Raw genomic sequence first — 12,427 nt, 5'->3', positions numbered from 1 at the left:
ATCCTAGCTTTTCTTCCAAAGAGCAAATGTCTTTTAATTTCATAGCTGCAGTCACCATCTGCAGTGATTTTGGAGCCCAAGAAAATAAAGGCTGTCACTGTTTCCACGTTTGCCCAATCTATTCGTCATGAAGTGACAGGACTGAATGCCATGATCTTAGTTTTCAAATGCTGAGTTTCAAGCTAGCTTTTTCACTCTTAACTTTCAGCCTCATCAAGAGGCTCTTTAGTTCCTCTTTGCTTTCTGCCATTAAATTGATGTCATCTGCCTATCTGAGGTTGTTGATATTTCTCCCAGCAATCTTGATTCCAGCTTGTGATTTCATCCAGCCCAGCATTTTGTATGATAAACTCTGCATATAAGTTAAATGACAGGGTGACAATATACAGTCTTGATGTACTCCTTTCCCAATTTTTGAACCAGTCCGTTGTTCCAAGTCCAGTTCAGCTTGTTGACCTGCATACAGGTTTTTCAGTGGCAAGTAAGGTGGTCTGGTATTCCCTCCTCTTTAAGAATTTTCCACAGTTTGTTGTGATACACACAGTCAAAGGATTTAGCATAGTCAATGAAGCAGAAATAGATGTTTTTCTGGAACTCTCATGGCTTTTCAATGATCCAACGGATGTTGGCAATTTAATCTCTGGTTCCTCTGCCTTTTCTAAATCCAGCTTGTACATATGGAAGTTCTTGGTTTACATACTGTTGAAGCCTGGTTTACAAGATTTTGAGCATGACCTTGCTAGTGTGTGAAACGAGTGCAACCGTATGGTAGTTTGAATATTCTTTGGCATTGCCCTTCTTTGGGATTGGAATGAAAACTGACTTTTTCCAGTCCTATGGCCACTGTTGAGTCTTCCAGATTTGCTGGCATATGGAGTGAAGCACTTTAACAGCATCATCTTTTAGAATTTGAAATAGCTCAGCTAGAATTCTATCACCTCCACTAGCGTTGTTTGCAGTAATGCTTCCTAAGCTTCACTTGACGTCACGCTCCAGGATGACTGGCTCCAGGTGAGTGATCACACCACAGTGATTATCTGGGTTATTAAGACCTTTTTTGTACTTGCCATTTCTTCTTAATCTCTTCTGCTTCTGTTAGATCCTTGCTGTTTCTGTCCTTTATTGTGGCCATCTGTGCATGAAATGTTCCCTTGGTATCTAATTTTCTTGAAAAGATCTCTTGTCTTTACCATTCTGTTGTTTTCCTCCATTTCTTTGCATTGTTCACTAAAGAAATTTTTCTTATCTCTGAGCCACCAGGGAAGCTAACATAGCCTTACACACCTCTTGTATTGCATTGTAACAACTTGAACATATTAAAATATTTGAATATTTGTACCATTAATTATACTGTAATATTTCATGTATTTCCTGTTGGGGGACTCATGGCAAGTGATCAACAGAGTGAAAGCTAGGGGTGAGGTGTTGTGAAGGAGTAAGTGGTGGTTATGTTGAACCTTCAGGTCAAAATACAAGATTCAGACCCTGGCCTTTCCAAGTATTAACTGTGTGACCTTACCCTAGAAAACGGCTTAAAACTATCTGTGCTTCAGATATTTCATCATTAAACTGGGATAATGGTAAGAACTATTCCATATGGTTGCTCTGGGGTTTAAATGCAGTAATGTTTACAAATGCTTAGAATGGTTTCTGACATATAGTGCTGTATAAATTTATTCTTATTAGTCCTGAGGAGACTAAAGTTATAAACTGCACTGCAGAGTTCTCTATAATCACTAATAGTGTCTGTGTTATTTTACTTTGTGTTAAAATCTATTTCATTGTTATTTCATTAATGTGAATGTATATTTACTTATTTTATTGAGGGAAGTGTAGTTAGTAAATAATTGCTTGAAAATGTGAGCTCATGACTTCTGTCTAGAAGATAAAATGTTAATACCAAATGGAATACTAAAGAAAATTTCATGATGTGTAAAAATTTGCAAAGTAATACCTACCATTTTAGAGAATATATATGACTATTCTCCAGGCTATCAAAGTCCTCTGGTTTTTATGTTTGAGGTTAAATTTCTTATGTTCTTACTTTTGAACTTTTTGATCCATTATTTAATATAGTTTAGTTCAAATCACATAGGGCAATTTTATATCTAATTAACTCATTCATCTTTCTCCTACTTTTAAGTAGTAATGACAGGGAAGTGTAGTTTGGGAAATTCATTTTTAAGACTCTCAGAACTGTGCTACAAGAATCCGTGGCAGAACTGCTATTTCTGAGTCAGGTTCCTTATACATAATTTAGAAAGTAGATATAAGAGTGTTCTCTAAAAGCTTTGCCTCCAGCAAGAGAGTGGTACCTGATTCATACATAACATCATACAGGCAATGTATTGCTCTCCAGAGTATGGGAATAACTTCATTTCCTTAGGTTCTTTTGGTTGTATGAAATTGCACAAAGAGTTTTAGTTACCTTGTAGTTGCTGGCTAATTGTCAATGATCAGAATAGCAGGGAGGAAGATTTTTTTTTGTTTGTTTCTTTTTTGGAGGGAGAGTGCTTCATGGAAGATGAGTCAGTCTGGAGGGATGTTAGGGTCCAAAAACCTTTCAAATACAGGTGGTGGTATTCTCTGTATTTATTGTATGTTAAAACTGGGAGTAGTTACATGAATCCCACCATTGGAGATGGATTGGTTTAGGTCTCTTGTCAGGGTGGTAGGATGAGCAAACAAGGGTCATATGTTGCAGTGTGAGGTAGAGGTCATAAATATCTGAGAAACTGAACAATTAGAAGACAACTATGAGAGAGAGGTCATCAGACAATACCTGCTTTGTTACTCGGTGGGTAGGTAGGTCATCTTCACAGAAGATCTGGAGATTGATCTGGGCAGCGAAGGTGAGAGCATCCCAGGCAGGAGAAACACAAGCAAAACACACGATTGGGAAAATTTAATGTGTTTTGTGTATAATGGGCAAACTAATTTGTATAGATAATGTAACCGTCTGAGAGGTTAAAAAGTGAGATTGGTATAAAATAGGGTGGACCTGAAAACTAAGCCAAGCTATCTGGGTATCATTGTTTCATTCATATCCATTTGTCCCTGTTCACTTACTCCCATCCTTCCGTCACCCGCCCTTTCCTCCTCCTCCTCTTCTAAGCTCTTACCCTGATCAGCGGTAGTGAGAATATGGTGTGTGGAAGTAGGGGAGCCGTGATAAAGAGTAGACTGTAAGAAGGGCAATTCAGTCTTAGTTGAAGCCATTGTTGGATGCCTGAAAGTAAAGACCTTGCCATCAACGGAAGGTGAAGAGCTGGGACTTGGGGGAGAGGGCACAGCTAGGTGCTAACTTGCAACAGTGTATTGAGAAGCAACTACAGACAATAGCTAAGAACCAACTGTGTGTGCTCAAGGGCTGAGAGAATGCAGGGGTGAAGAGAAGGAAAACAGCAGGAGCAATCAGTGAGGTAGAGTAGCACACCATCTTCATGATAAATAATTTGATCCAAGTAATGGTAGAAAATTAACAGATCTGTTGATAAAGTAAATGAGTTTGCTAATACTTCAACTTTTGATCAGGATTTTTCAGCTGTGTTACAAAATCCATGCATATTTAGCACTGTCAAATAAATCATTGGGCTATTAGAAAATTATATGAAAAAACAGAAATAAAAAGGAAAATTATATAATAAATTGTTGGGTAGGGTGTTCTTTTGGAATCAGTGTTATGATTGTGCCAACTAGTTCTCTATATCTCCAGATATATAGATAATATAAATAGAATAACCAGCAAAAGAATTAATCTCAGAGAAAACATTCAGTGTACATAGCAGTGCAAATCCTAGTCTACTTGTATTTTTCATACTAAAAGATGAGGATGAATATTACAAGAAAATAACAGAATATAATTTGTCTGAAAAGACATGTGCCATAATTTGACTGGGGACTCAGAAAAAACTAATTTTTTTTTTTCAGTGGGAGAAAGAAGGGCACGATTGACTAAGGTTAGCACGTACAAAGACATTATTATGGAAAAACACAGCTATTAATCCTTCTTTTTAGTGATTGACAATATTAATGTGAAGACAATTACCCTGGCTCTCGAAAATAGATTAATCATAGAGGGCAATGATGCTAAACAGTGCTATGAAAAGTACTTTTTATAAAAGACTTTTTTTTCCTTGAAGATATGAGCAAATTTAATGAATTCAAGTGTTTGATGTTTGCAGCTTTTAAAGCATTAGAATGATATCACATATTAATACTATAAAATGAAGCTGTTGGGTGAAACTTTGTAAGATTATTCTCATACTGTTTAAACTTTTCTTACCTATAAAATAGTTGTCTTCCAGTGAAGTGTTTGGGCCTTCCTGAGGACTTCTGCAAAGGGAGATTTGTTGATTTGTAGGACCTCTTCTCAAACTGCTTCTGTGGAACTTGAGAGGCCTGGGCCCCAGAGAGCCCAGGATTTGAGAGGTGCAAGTCAAGACTAATCCATGTTTTCTATTCCTCAAAGTTCATTTTTTAATATTTCCATTGTAGCAATCCTTTCTGATGCTATCAACCAGGAAAGACATATCTTCCATCACTGAATTCCCACAGTCCTTGATCAGTAGTTTCTTGTGGCAGTTCTATTCTGTTTTAAATACTTTTTTTAAAAACTGTTTTCTATATGAAGTGTGAACTCGTAGAAAGCCCACTACTTCTGTAGCTACTGAAGAGGCTTCAGTAGTACTTGCTATATAGTAGGTGTAGAAGAAACAACAGTTGGTAAAGTAATCTATGGATCATTCAGTCAGCATTTTTCAGAGCTTATGTCATTTCCAGAGCCAGTGTCCTTTCACGAAGAATTCAACACATCTCTGAAAGGGTAAGATTGATAATGTGTAGGTATGAGGTCACCATTTTCTATTGCTTATGTTTGAAAAGTCATGCAGCCTCTTCTAGAACAAATGAATAGAGACTTCTATGAAGAAGATTCTCCTAGGGCCATGATTCTTTATGTCTTTTGAACTAACCACCCCTTTGGGTAAGCTATGAAATTCAGACAATTCCTCAAGGAAAAAAATGCATACCTCTCCAAATTTTGTTCCCAAGTTGGATGGTTCAGACTCCTAATGGTCCAGGTTAGGAACATCTTATCCAAGAGAATTCTGAATGTAAAAACAGTAATTCCCATGTAATGAATAGAAAGAAAATAAAAGTACTAAATATTTGTCAAGACAGTGAAATATTTTGAATATTGAAGTGGTAAAATGTTCTGTATGATAGACACTGGAGGTGTTGCACAGAGTCAAGATATGTATGGGAATCTTTTATGGTCAGGGCTAAATGACGCTCTGTAAAGACCTGAAGAATATTCCGTACCAGGCAAAGACATCTGTGAGGTATAAGTAGTCAATCGTCACATAAAACATTGAAATCAGGAATCTAAAGTAAAAGAAAATGAAATTAAAAGATGTCTTTGTGGAGTGAAGCTTGTCTTTGGCCCCAGCCACCAACTCCACACTCCACAAATTATCCTCATTGTCTTGATCTGAGAAAACAAATCAGATGCTAGAGATGGATGCGTCACCAGCATTTAAAAGTGTGATGAATAGATACATCTATTAAAGTATTCTTTTGGGGTTTTTTTCGTGCTTTTTTGTTTGAAGAGAAGGGGTTAGAGGAGATAGTGTGTGAAACCAAGTTTTCATAAAAGAAAAATAGTTGTTCTCATCAAAATGATGTATATAACTGTATTGGCCAACTGAAATGAAGTGATTCTAGGTTTCACTGCATGACTGTAGTTGGATTGGTTGTGGGTTGTGAAGGAAACAGAGGTCACAAATGACATGTTGACTTTGGGCTTGAACACATGGTAATTAGGCGTGCCAATTATATGACATGGCATTGCTCATGAAAGGAGTGACTGGGGTGGGAAGCTAGAAAACAAGATTCTGTTTGGGGTATGTAAAATGGGGTATGTGTCTTGTCTTCATGCAAGTTGAAATGGTAGGTGGTGGTTCAGTTGCTCAGTCATGTCCAACTCTTTATGACCCCATGGACTGCAGCACACCAGGCCTCCCTGTCCTTTGCTATCTCCTGGAGTTTCCTCAGATTCATGTATATTGAGTCAATGATGCCATCCAATTATCTCATCTCTCTCGCCCCCTTCTCCTCCTGCCCTCTGTCTTTCCCAGCATCGGTGTCTTTTCCAGTGAGTTGGCTGGTTTGATCTCCTTACAGTCCAAGGGACTCTCAAGAGTCTTCTCCAGCACCACAGTTCAAAAGCATCAGTCCTTTGGCACTCAGCCTTCTTTATGGTCCAACTCTCACATCTGTACATGACTACTGGAAAAACCATAGCTTTTACTAATGGACCTTTGTCAGCAAAGTGATGTCTCTGCTTTTTAATACACTGTCTAGCTTTTTTTAATACACTGTCTAGCTTTTCTTCCAAGGAGCAAGTGTCTTTTAATTTTAGGGCTGCAGTCACCATCTTCAGTGATTTTGGAGTCCAAGAAAATAAAGTCTGATAGGCAGTTGAAAATAAGACTGATACTCTGGTGAGAAGTTGGAGTTATAGATACATACTTGAGGGTTATCAGTGAATAGATGGCTATTTATGGCTATGGGCTTTGAGGAAAGGACCAAAGAAGTGAACATGTAGATTAAAGAGGTCTATGGCCCCAATGCAGTGTTAATAAAAGTTAATTCCTCATGGGAGCACACCTCCAATGTAATCATGGAAATTAAAAGGAAATTTGTTGCCTTATTAAATTTAGTTTGGAAAATTCTGAAAGTGAGGTACATTGTTGAAGTTACACAGTCCGGGATTGGTGAGGGGAGGTAGATGTGTTTATAAAAGGGCAAAATATGGTGTTAAAGCTGACCAGTGCCTTGACAGTGATGGTGACTGTACAAACCTAGACACATGACAAATTGCATAGAAGTCAATACACACAGATACGTGTGCATGAAACTAAGGAAACTGGAATAAGCTGGATGACAGTGTCAGTATTCTGGTTATATATGATGGTCTGGTTTTATAAGATGCTACCATGGGGAAAACTGGGCAGTACAGTGGATATTCTCAATTATCTCTTACAACTGCATGTGAAACCTCAACTGAGAAATCAACCTTTAAAAAAGCATTCATAAAAATTATATAAACTTTCATGTTATGAAAAACAAAGGTAATAGTCAAAAGAAGACAAACCATATGGGACATGGAATGGTAAACTAAAATTCAACCAGCTGATTTATTAATACCTCCTTGAATTCTAACGTGTTGTCTTTATTGTATTAGCTTTTCCTTTTAAAAAAAAAAAAAAAAACATGTTTGGAAATATGTTTTTCTAGTTTCACAAAGTAACACTCTAGTCATCAAAGTTAATATCCTTTCTGTCTCTGAGAGACTGATATTAAGAGACAGTTTAGTATAGCAGCGCTCTGCTTTTCTTTGTGTTTTTTCAGACAAAATGCAGTGAAGGCGTTAATATTTTTTCGATTGTATTTATTTGGCTGCATCGGGTCTTAGCTGCAGCACATGTGATCTTCCTTGTGTTACATGGGGTCTTTTGTTGGGGTGCAGGGACTCTCTCGGTGGTTGTGGCATGCGGGATCTTAATTTCCCAACCAGGGATCGAACCAGTGTCCCCCGCATCGCAGGCTGTACTCAACCACCACCAGGGAAGTCCCAAGGCATTAATATTTTTTAAAAGTAATGGAAAACTCTCAGAAAGCACTGATAAACCCCAGAAGTGACTCAAACAACTCCATTTAAAATTAGGGAAGAGCTGTTAATATAGAGATAAAGATGTTAAATAATATTTTGTGGTGAAATTTGAAGAATTTCTAAGATTTTAAGATGTTAAATGCTATTTCTTGGTAACACTCTTAACTCTTTACATGCAAGGAAGCATTTTGTTTCTTTGTGGAAAAATATTTATCAGCATTTAAGCAAAGACGAGAAGATAGCCCATATTATGTTTACTGTATTTGAGCTACTATAGTTAAAATTTTGTTTTTAATTTTAATTTTGTTCTTAAACTTTTTATTTTTAGGACCATGACTTTGGTCACCTGGAATAGAACATTTATCACATTTTATTTTCCTTAATAATTATATTTTTAATATAAATCATTTTGACTTTTTACACAGTGAAGAGAAACTTGTTTAATTAAGAATATTAATTAAAATAAAAAGCATATTCATTTTTGAGATGACATAGAAACTCCTTTATAGCAAGGATTTAGTTTAGGAAAATCCTATTATTAATCTCGTTTTTAAATGAACTTAGTTTTTTAAAATCAACTTAGAAGCATTTTTTAGAGAGTTAACCCCAGATCTGCCTGTTTATTTGTTTATATACAAATTAGATAGATGAATGGACAGACAGAAATCTTTATGTCCATCTCGCCTGTTGTTTTTGATGGAGACAGACACGGTGACCATTATGAAGTTCTGCTTAAAATCTCTGGGTGAATTTCCAGTGCGTTAAGAACCAATTCCAAACTCCTTCATTTGGCTTAGGCATTTAAAGCAGCCCTGCCTCTCTCTCCAACCCCACCTCTCATTGCCCTTCCCTTTTCCCCCCTGCCCCAGTCCATCCCCCACACCAGTGTCTGATCTCATCTCCAGATGTTTGGTCCCCTCTTACTAGAGCATCTTTCCTTCTCCTTGACTTTTCATATAGTGCCTTCTGACAGGACCATCCTACTGACCTACTCATTTTTTTCAGAATTTTTCTTTTCTATGGCCTTTTTTTTTTTTAATGTAGCATGGTTTATATGTAGTTCTTCAGCAAATGGACAAGTTAGTCTGTATTATCCCAGGTGTCTAATGTTGTACTCAGTACTAATCCAATTTTTAGATGGACTTTTACTAAAGTATGGTTGTATTGTGAGGTCTAGGCTTCTTGAGGATGGAAGTGAGAGAGGGGAAGGAATTAAAACGGAGAGGAGCATCAGTCTGATCTATGTCTGTCACCCACCCAGGGCCTCCCACACTGTGCATGACTCACAGGAAGAGATTTTACAAGGAACCAATAAAGAGATAGAAGGAATCATGAGGAAAAGTTAAAGGAAGTTATAGGAAAAAAGTTAAGGATTATTTCAGTGGAGAAGTTCAAGTAATTTTCCATGTAGATGGAAATATTTTTAAAAATGAGGCTAACATGCTAAGCTTTCAATCAAATTTAGAATGAGAGACTGGAATTCTAATGTGGTGCCAGCCTGTAAAAGGATTTCTTGGCAGTATGAGCCTGTTGGTACTAGAATGAGGAGCATATGAAGATTTAAACGGTAGAAAGTGATAGCAGTCAATCAAATAGTACTTTGATAGTTTAGCACTAACAGAAACTTATTATACAAACGAAGGAAATATTTTTTGAAAGAGCAAGGAAATTAGTGAAACATTAGTATCTCACTCTCCAGAAGTGCATTCTGGGAATTTGAAAGAACAAGAGATTTATCTATTTGGAACTATTTAGGACTGACATTAATGGAGGTGGAAGAATGAACTGAACTGAATAAACTTAATGACAACTTCATGCATCCTCAAGGAAACAAGGACTTCTTGGCTTAGATTTGTTGGGGATATATTTGGCAAAGGATTATTATAATTAGAATTTTAGGTAAACTGAACTATTAACCTTAGAGATTTATTACCTTTTTTGTGAGCAAATCATAGTGAAAAGTGTCCAAGAAATTTAATTATACTGTCAATCTAATTAAACAAATTTCAGTGTTCTCAATAGGTAGCTGAGAAGACTTATAAAGTTTTTTTGGAATCATTTTAGTGTTGCTTTAATCTCTAGGTCACTGCCATTAAGTAATCATGTACGTGTGATTTTCTGTTTTAAGTTGGATAATGCAGATGAACAAGCAGCCCAGATCAGAAGGGAACTTGATGGCCGTTTGCAGTTGGCTGAGAAAATGGCAAAGGTAAATTGTTAACTTTGATATATTGTACCACATTTCTTTCTGTACTTAGATTTCTGTACGGTGAAAGTTTTGTATAGATAAAGCCAGTGTAATTTTATCATTTTCTTGTTTCCATGCATACCTCTTAAGCTCAGATACGTGAATGCGTACTATCTAAATGGAGCATATTATTTATTTTACATATCCATCTTTATATACGATGTTTAAATTCAATGATAACTTTTGTAGGTTATTCTTAAAGCAATGCCCAAATTTCTCAAGCTGCCAGACTTAGAAGTTTAATACTGCAGTAAGCATAGTATAATCAGAGAGAAGACCGTCCTCCCTGAAAAATCATGTGATATATCCCAAAGTATCTGGCATAGTGTTTGGCCCACAGTGGTGTCAACTAATATTTGAATGGGTGAAAAATATAATTTGAGGTTTGTAGTACAGAATCTCAGGATATATCAAACACAATATTTTATTTACTTTTATTTATACAGTCACTGTGTTTCTGTGAACAGAAATAGATTTCAAACAAAAGCTGTGCTTGTTTTTAATACTGAGGACTCTTTTGTCTAAATCATTCTCAATAAATTGATACATTAGTATACTTCAGTGGTAAAAGTAAAATTTTAGTCCCTTAAAAGAGACTTGAAGTTATAATGCTTTGGGTCTGAGAATAAGATTTTGTTTTTCCTTTTTTCTTCTGCTTAATGAAAACGTTGAATGTGTTTTATTCAAACATAATAAAGGAGACTCTTACTCTCCTTTCTCCCCTTGTCCCTCTGACTCTGTCTTTGTCTCTCTGAAGAGTCCTCTCTATTGGGGATTTTTTCATTTTAAAAATTAAGGCACAGCATGTATATAGGAAAGTACATAGGTCTTTAGTTTACAGCTTGATAAATGTGTGTACACCCTATATAGTGAAAGTGAAGTCGTTCAGTCATGTCTGACTCTTTGCGACCCCATAGACTGTAGCCTCTGTCCATATAGAGAGCTGTAGACTCCTCTGTCCATGGGATTTTCCAGGCAAGAGTACTGGAGTGGGTTGCCATTTCCTTCTCCCTACATAACACCCTATATAACCACCTCCCAAATCAAGACAGTGAACTTTACCAGCAGTTAAGGAGATCTGTCCCACACTGAATTTGACAATTGAAATTTTGTGTTTGTCAAAGAAAAATATATTTATTAATATGTAAGTTTTAAGACAGCTAACGTTGTGTTTATCTAAATGTCTATTCAATTAAAAAGGAGAGAAATAATTGAGAAATTGGAGGTAAATAGAAAAACAGAGAAAAGAGAAGTTGGGTAACAGATGGCAGTATGTTGTGAGAGCCAAGCCAAGAGATGCATGAGAAGGATTCTCCAGATGAAGACATGGGATGATGATATGAATTAGGGGCTAAAGAGTTAAATTCATACACAGGGCGGAGGTTGAAAGGATAACACACCTTGTTACTATCCTCTGCATACCTGGAGAGTCACTGCGTGATTCCAGAGATTCAAATGTGGAATTTAGGCTAGAAACAAGTGGCTTGAGGGTTCTGGAGGCTTTAGGAAGAAAAATTGTTGTTTAGTCACAAAGTCACGTCCAACTCTTTTTGTGACCCCATGGACTGTAGCCCACCAGGTTCCTCTGTCCATGGGATTCTCCAGGCAAGTATACTGGAGTGGGTTGCCATTTTCTTCTCAAGGAGCTCTTGCAGACCCAGAGATTGAACTTGAATCTCCTGCATTTCAGGCAGATTCTTGACCACTGAGCCATCAGGAAAACCTCGGGAGAAAAATGCTCTCCCCCAAATCCTACCCCGTGTTGGAAGCTGTCTTGAAGGGCATTTCTTTTCTTGAAGAACTGAGGCTAAGAGAGAATCCAGAGAGATGTGCCTGGCACTGTGGGAAGGACTCTGGACCTGTGATCTGCATTTCTGAATTGTCTCTTTGTGTTTAGATTGTACCTGAGCTGTTCACACTGTCCCAAGTTCTTCTCCAAGGGTCTGGCTGGATATGTGATAATTGAGATGAATTTCCAGGGGGGTCCAGAGTAGGATGGGGAGCCTGGGGTGTGTTCTCAAGTCCATGTCTGTGGAGAAGAATGTGTTTGTACAACCTCTGGGCTGAGTCAGAGGAGCGAGGTCAGTGACGCACACCAGCAGGTTCTCTTTGAGGGGACCCTACTGATTCCATTAGAAATGTTGATAAAGTAGAAAAAGCATGAAGAAGGAAGGAATTGAAGCCAATGAGATTGGAATGAAAAAAAAAAAAACCCTCAAAATATAATGTCTTTTGGTAAATAGATGTTTAGTTGCTTTCTACTTTGTTTCACCAAATTGAAGCCACCTTCCTAAAATATAAGGCTATTTGTAATTTACTGACCTTGTTGTCTTAGATCTCTACCATAATCCTTTGAACCCACAAGGGCAGATGATATAATGAATTTATTTTATAGACAAGGAGATTGAGGTTTAGCCAAGATTACTTAATAAAAGACCTCAGACATTGGTCTTTGGACTCCAGAGCTTGGGTTTGTTTTTCTAGGCCCTGATGCCTCTTCAATC

The 12,427-nt window shown here is 37.1% G+C and overlaps 1 protein-coding gene across 7 annotated transcripts in view; it reads left to right on the top strand.

Moving 5' to 3' along the window:
- Nucleotides 1–12,427, top strand: part of CADPS2 (calcium dependent secretion activator 2) — a 555,077-nt gene that overhangs the window by 223,656 nt on the left and 318,994 nt on the right. For all 7 annotated transcript variants that reach the window (XM_061165698.1, XM_061165697.1, XM_061165696.1 and 4 more), the window contains exon 4: nucleotides 9,804–9,884. In XM_061165698.1, coding sequence (XP_061021681.1) covers nucleotides 9,804–9,884 — 81 coding nt within the window. The remainder of the gene's footprint in view (nucleotides 1–9,803; nucleotides 9,885–12,427) is intronic.

This window comes from Dama dama, chromosome 18 (genome assembly GCF_033118175.1).
Source record: "Dama dama isolate Ldn47 chromosome 18, ASM3311817v1, whole genome shotgun sequence".
Lineage (NCBI taxonomy): Eukaryota > Metazoa > Chordata > Mammalia > Artiodactyla > Cervidae > Dama > Dama dama.
The sequence above is the reverse complement of the archived record's forward strand: the minus strand, read 5'-3'. Positions and strand labels throughout refer to the sequence as shown.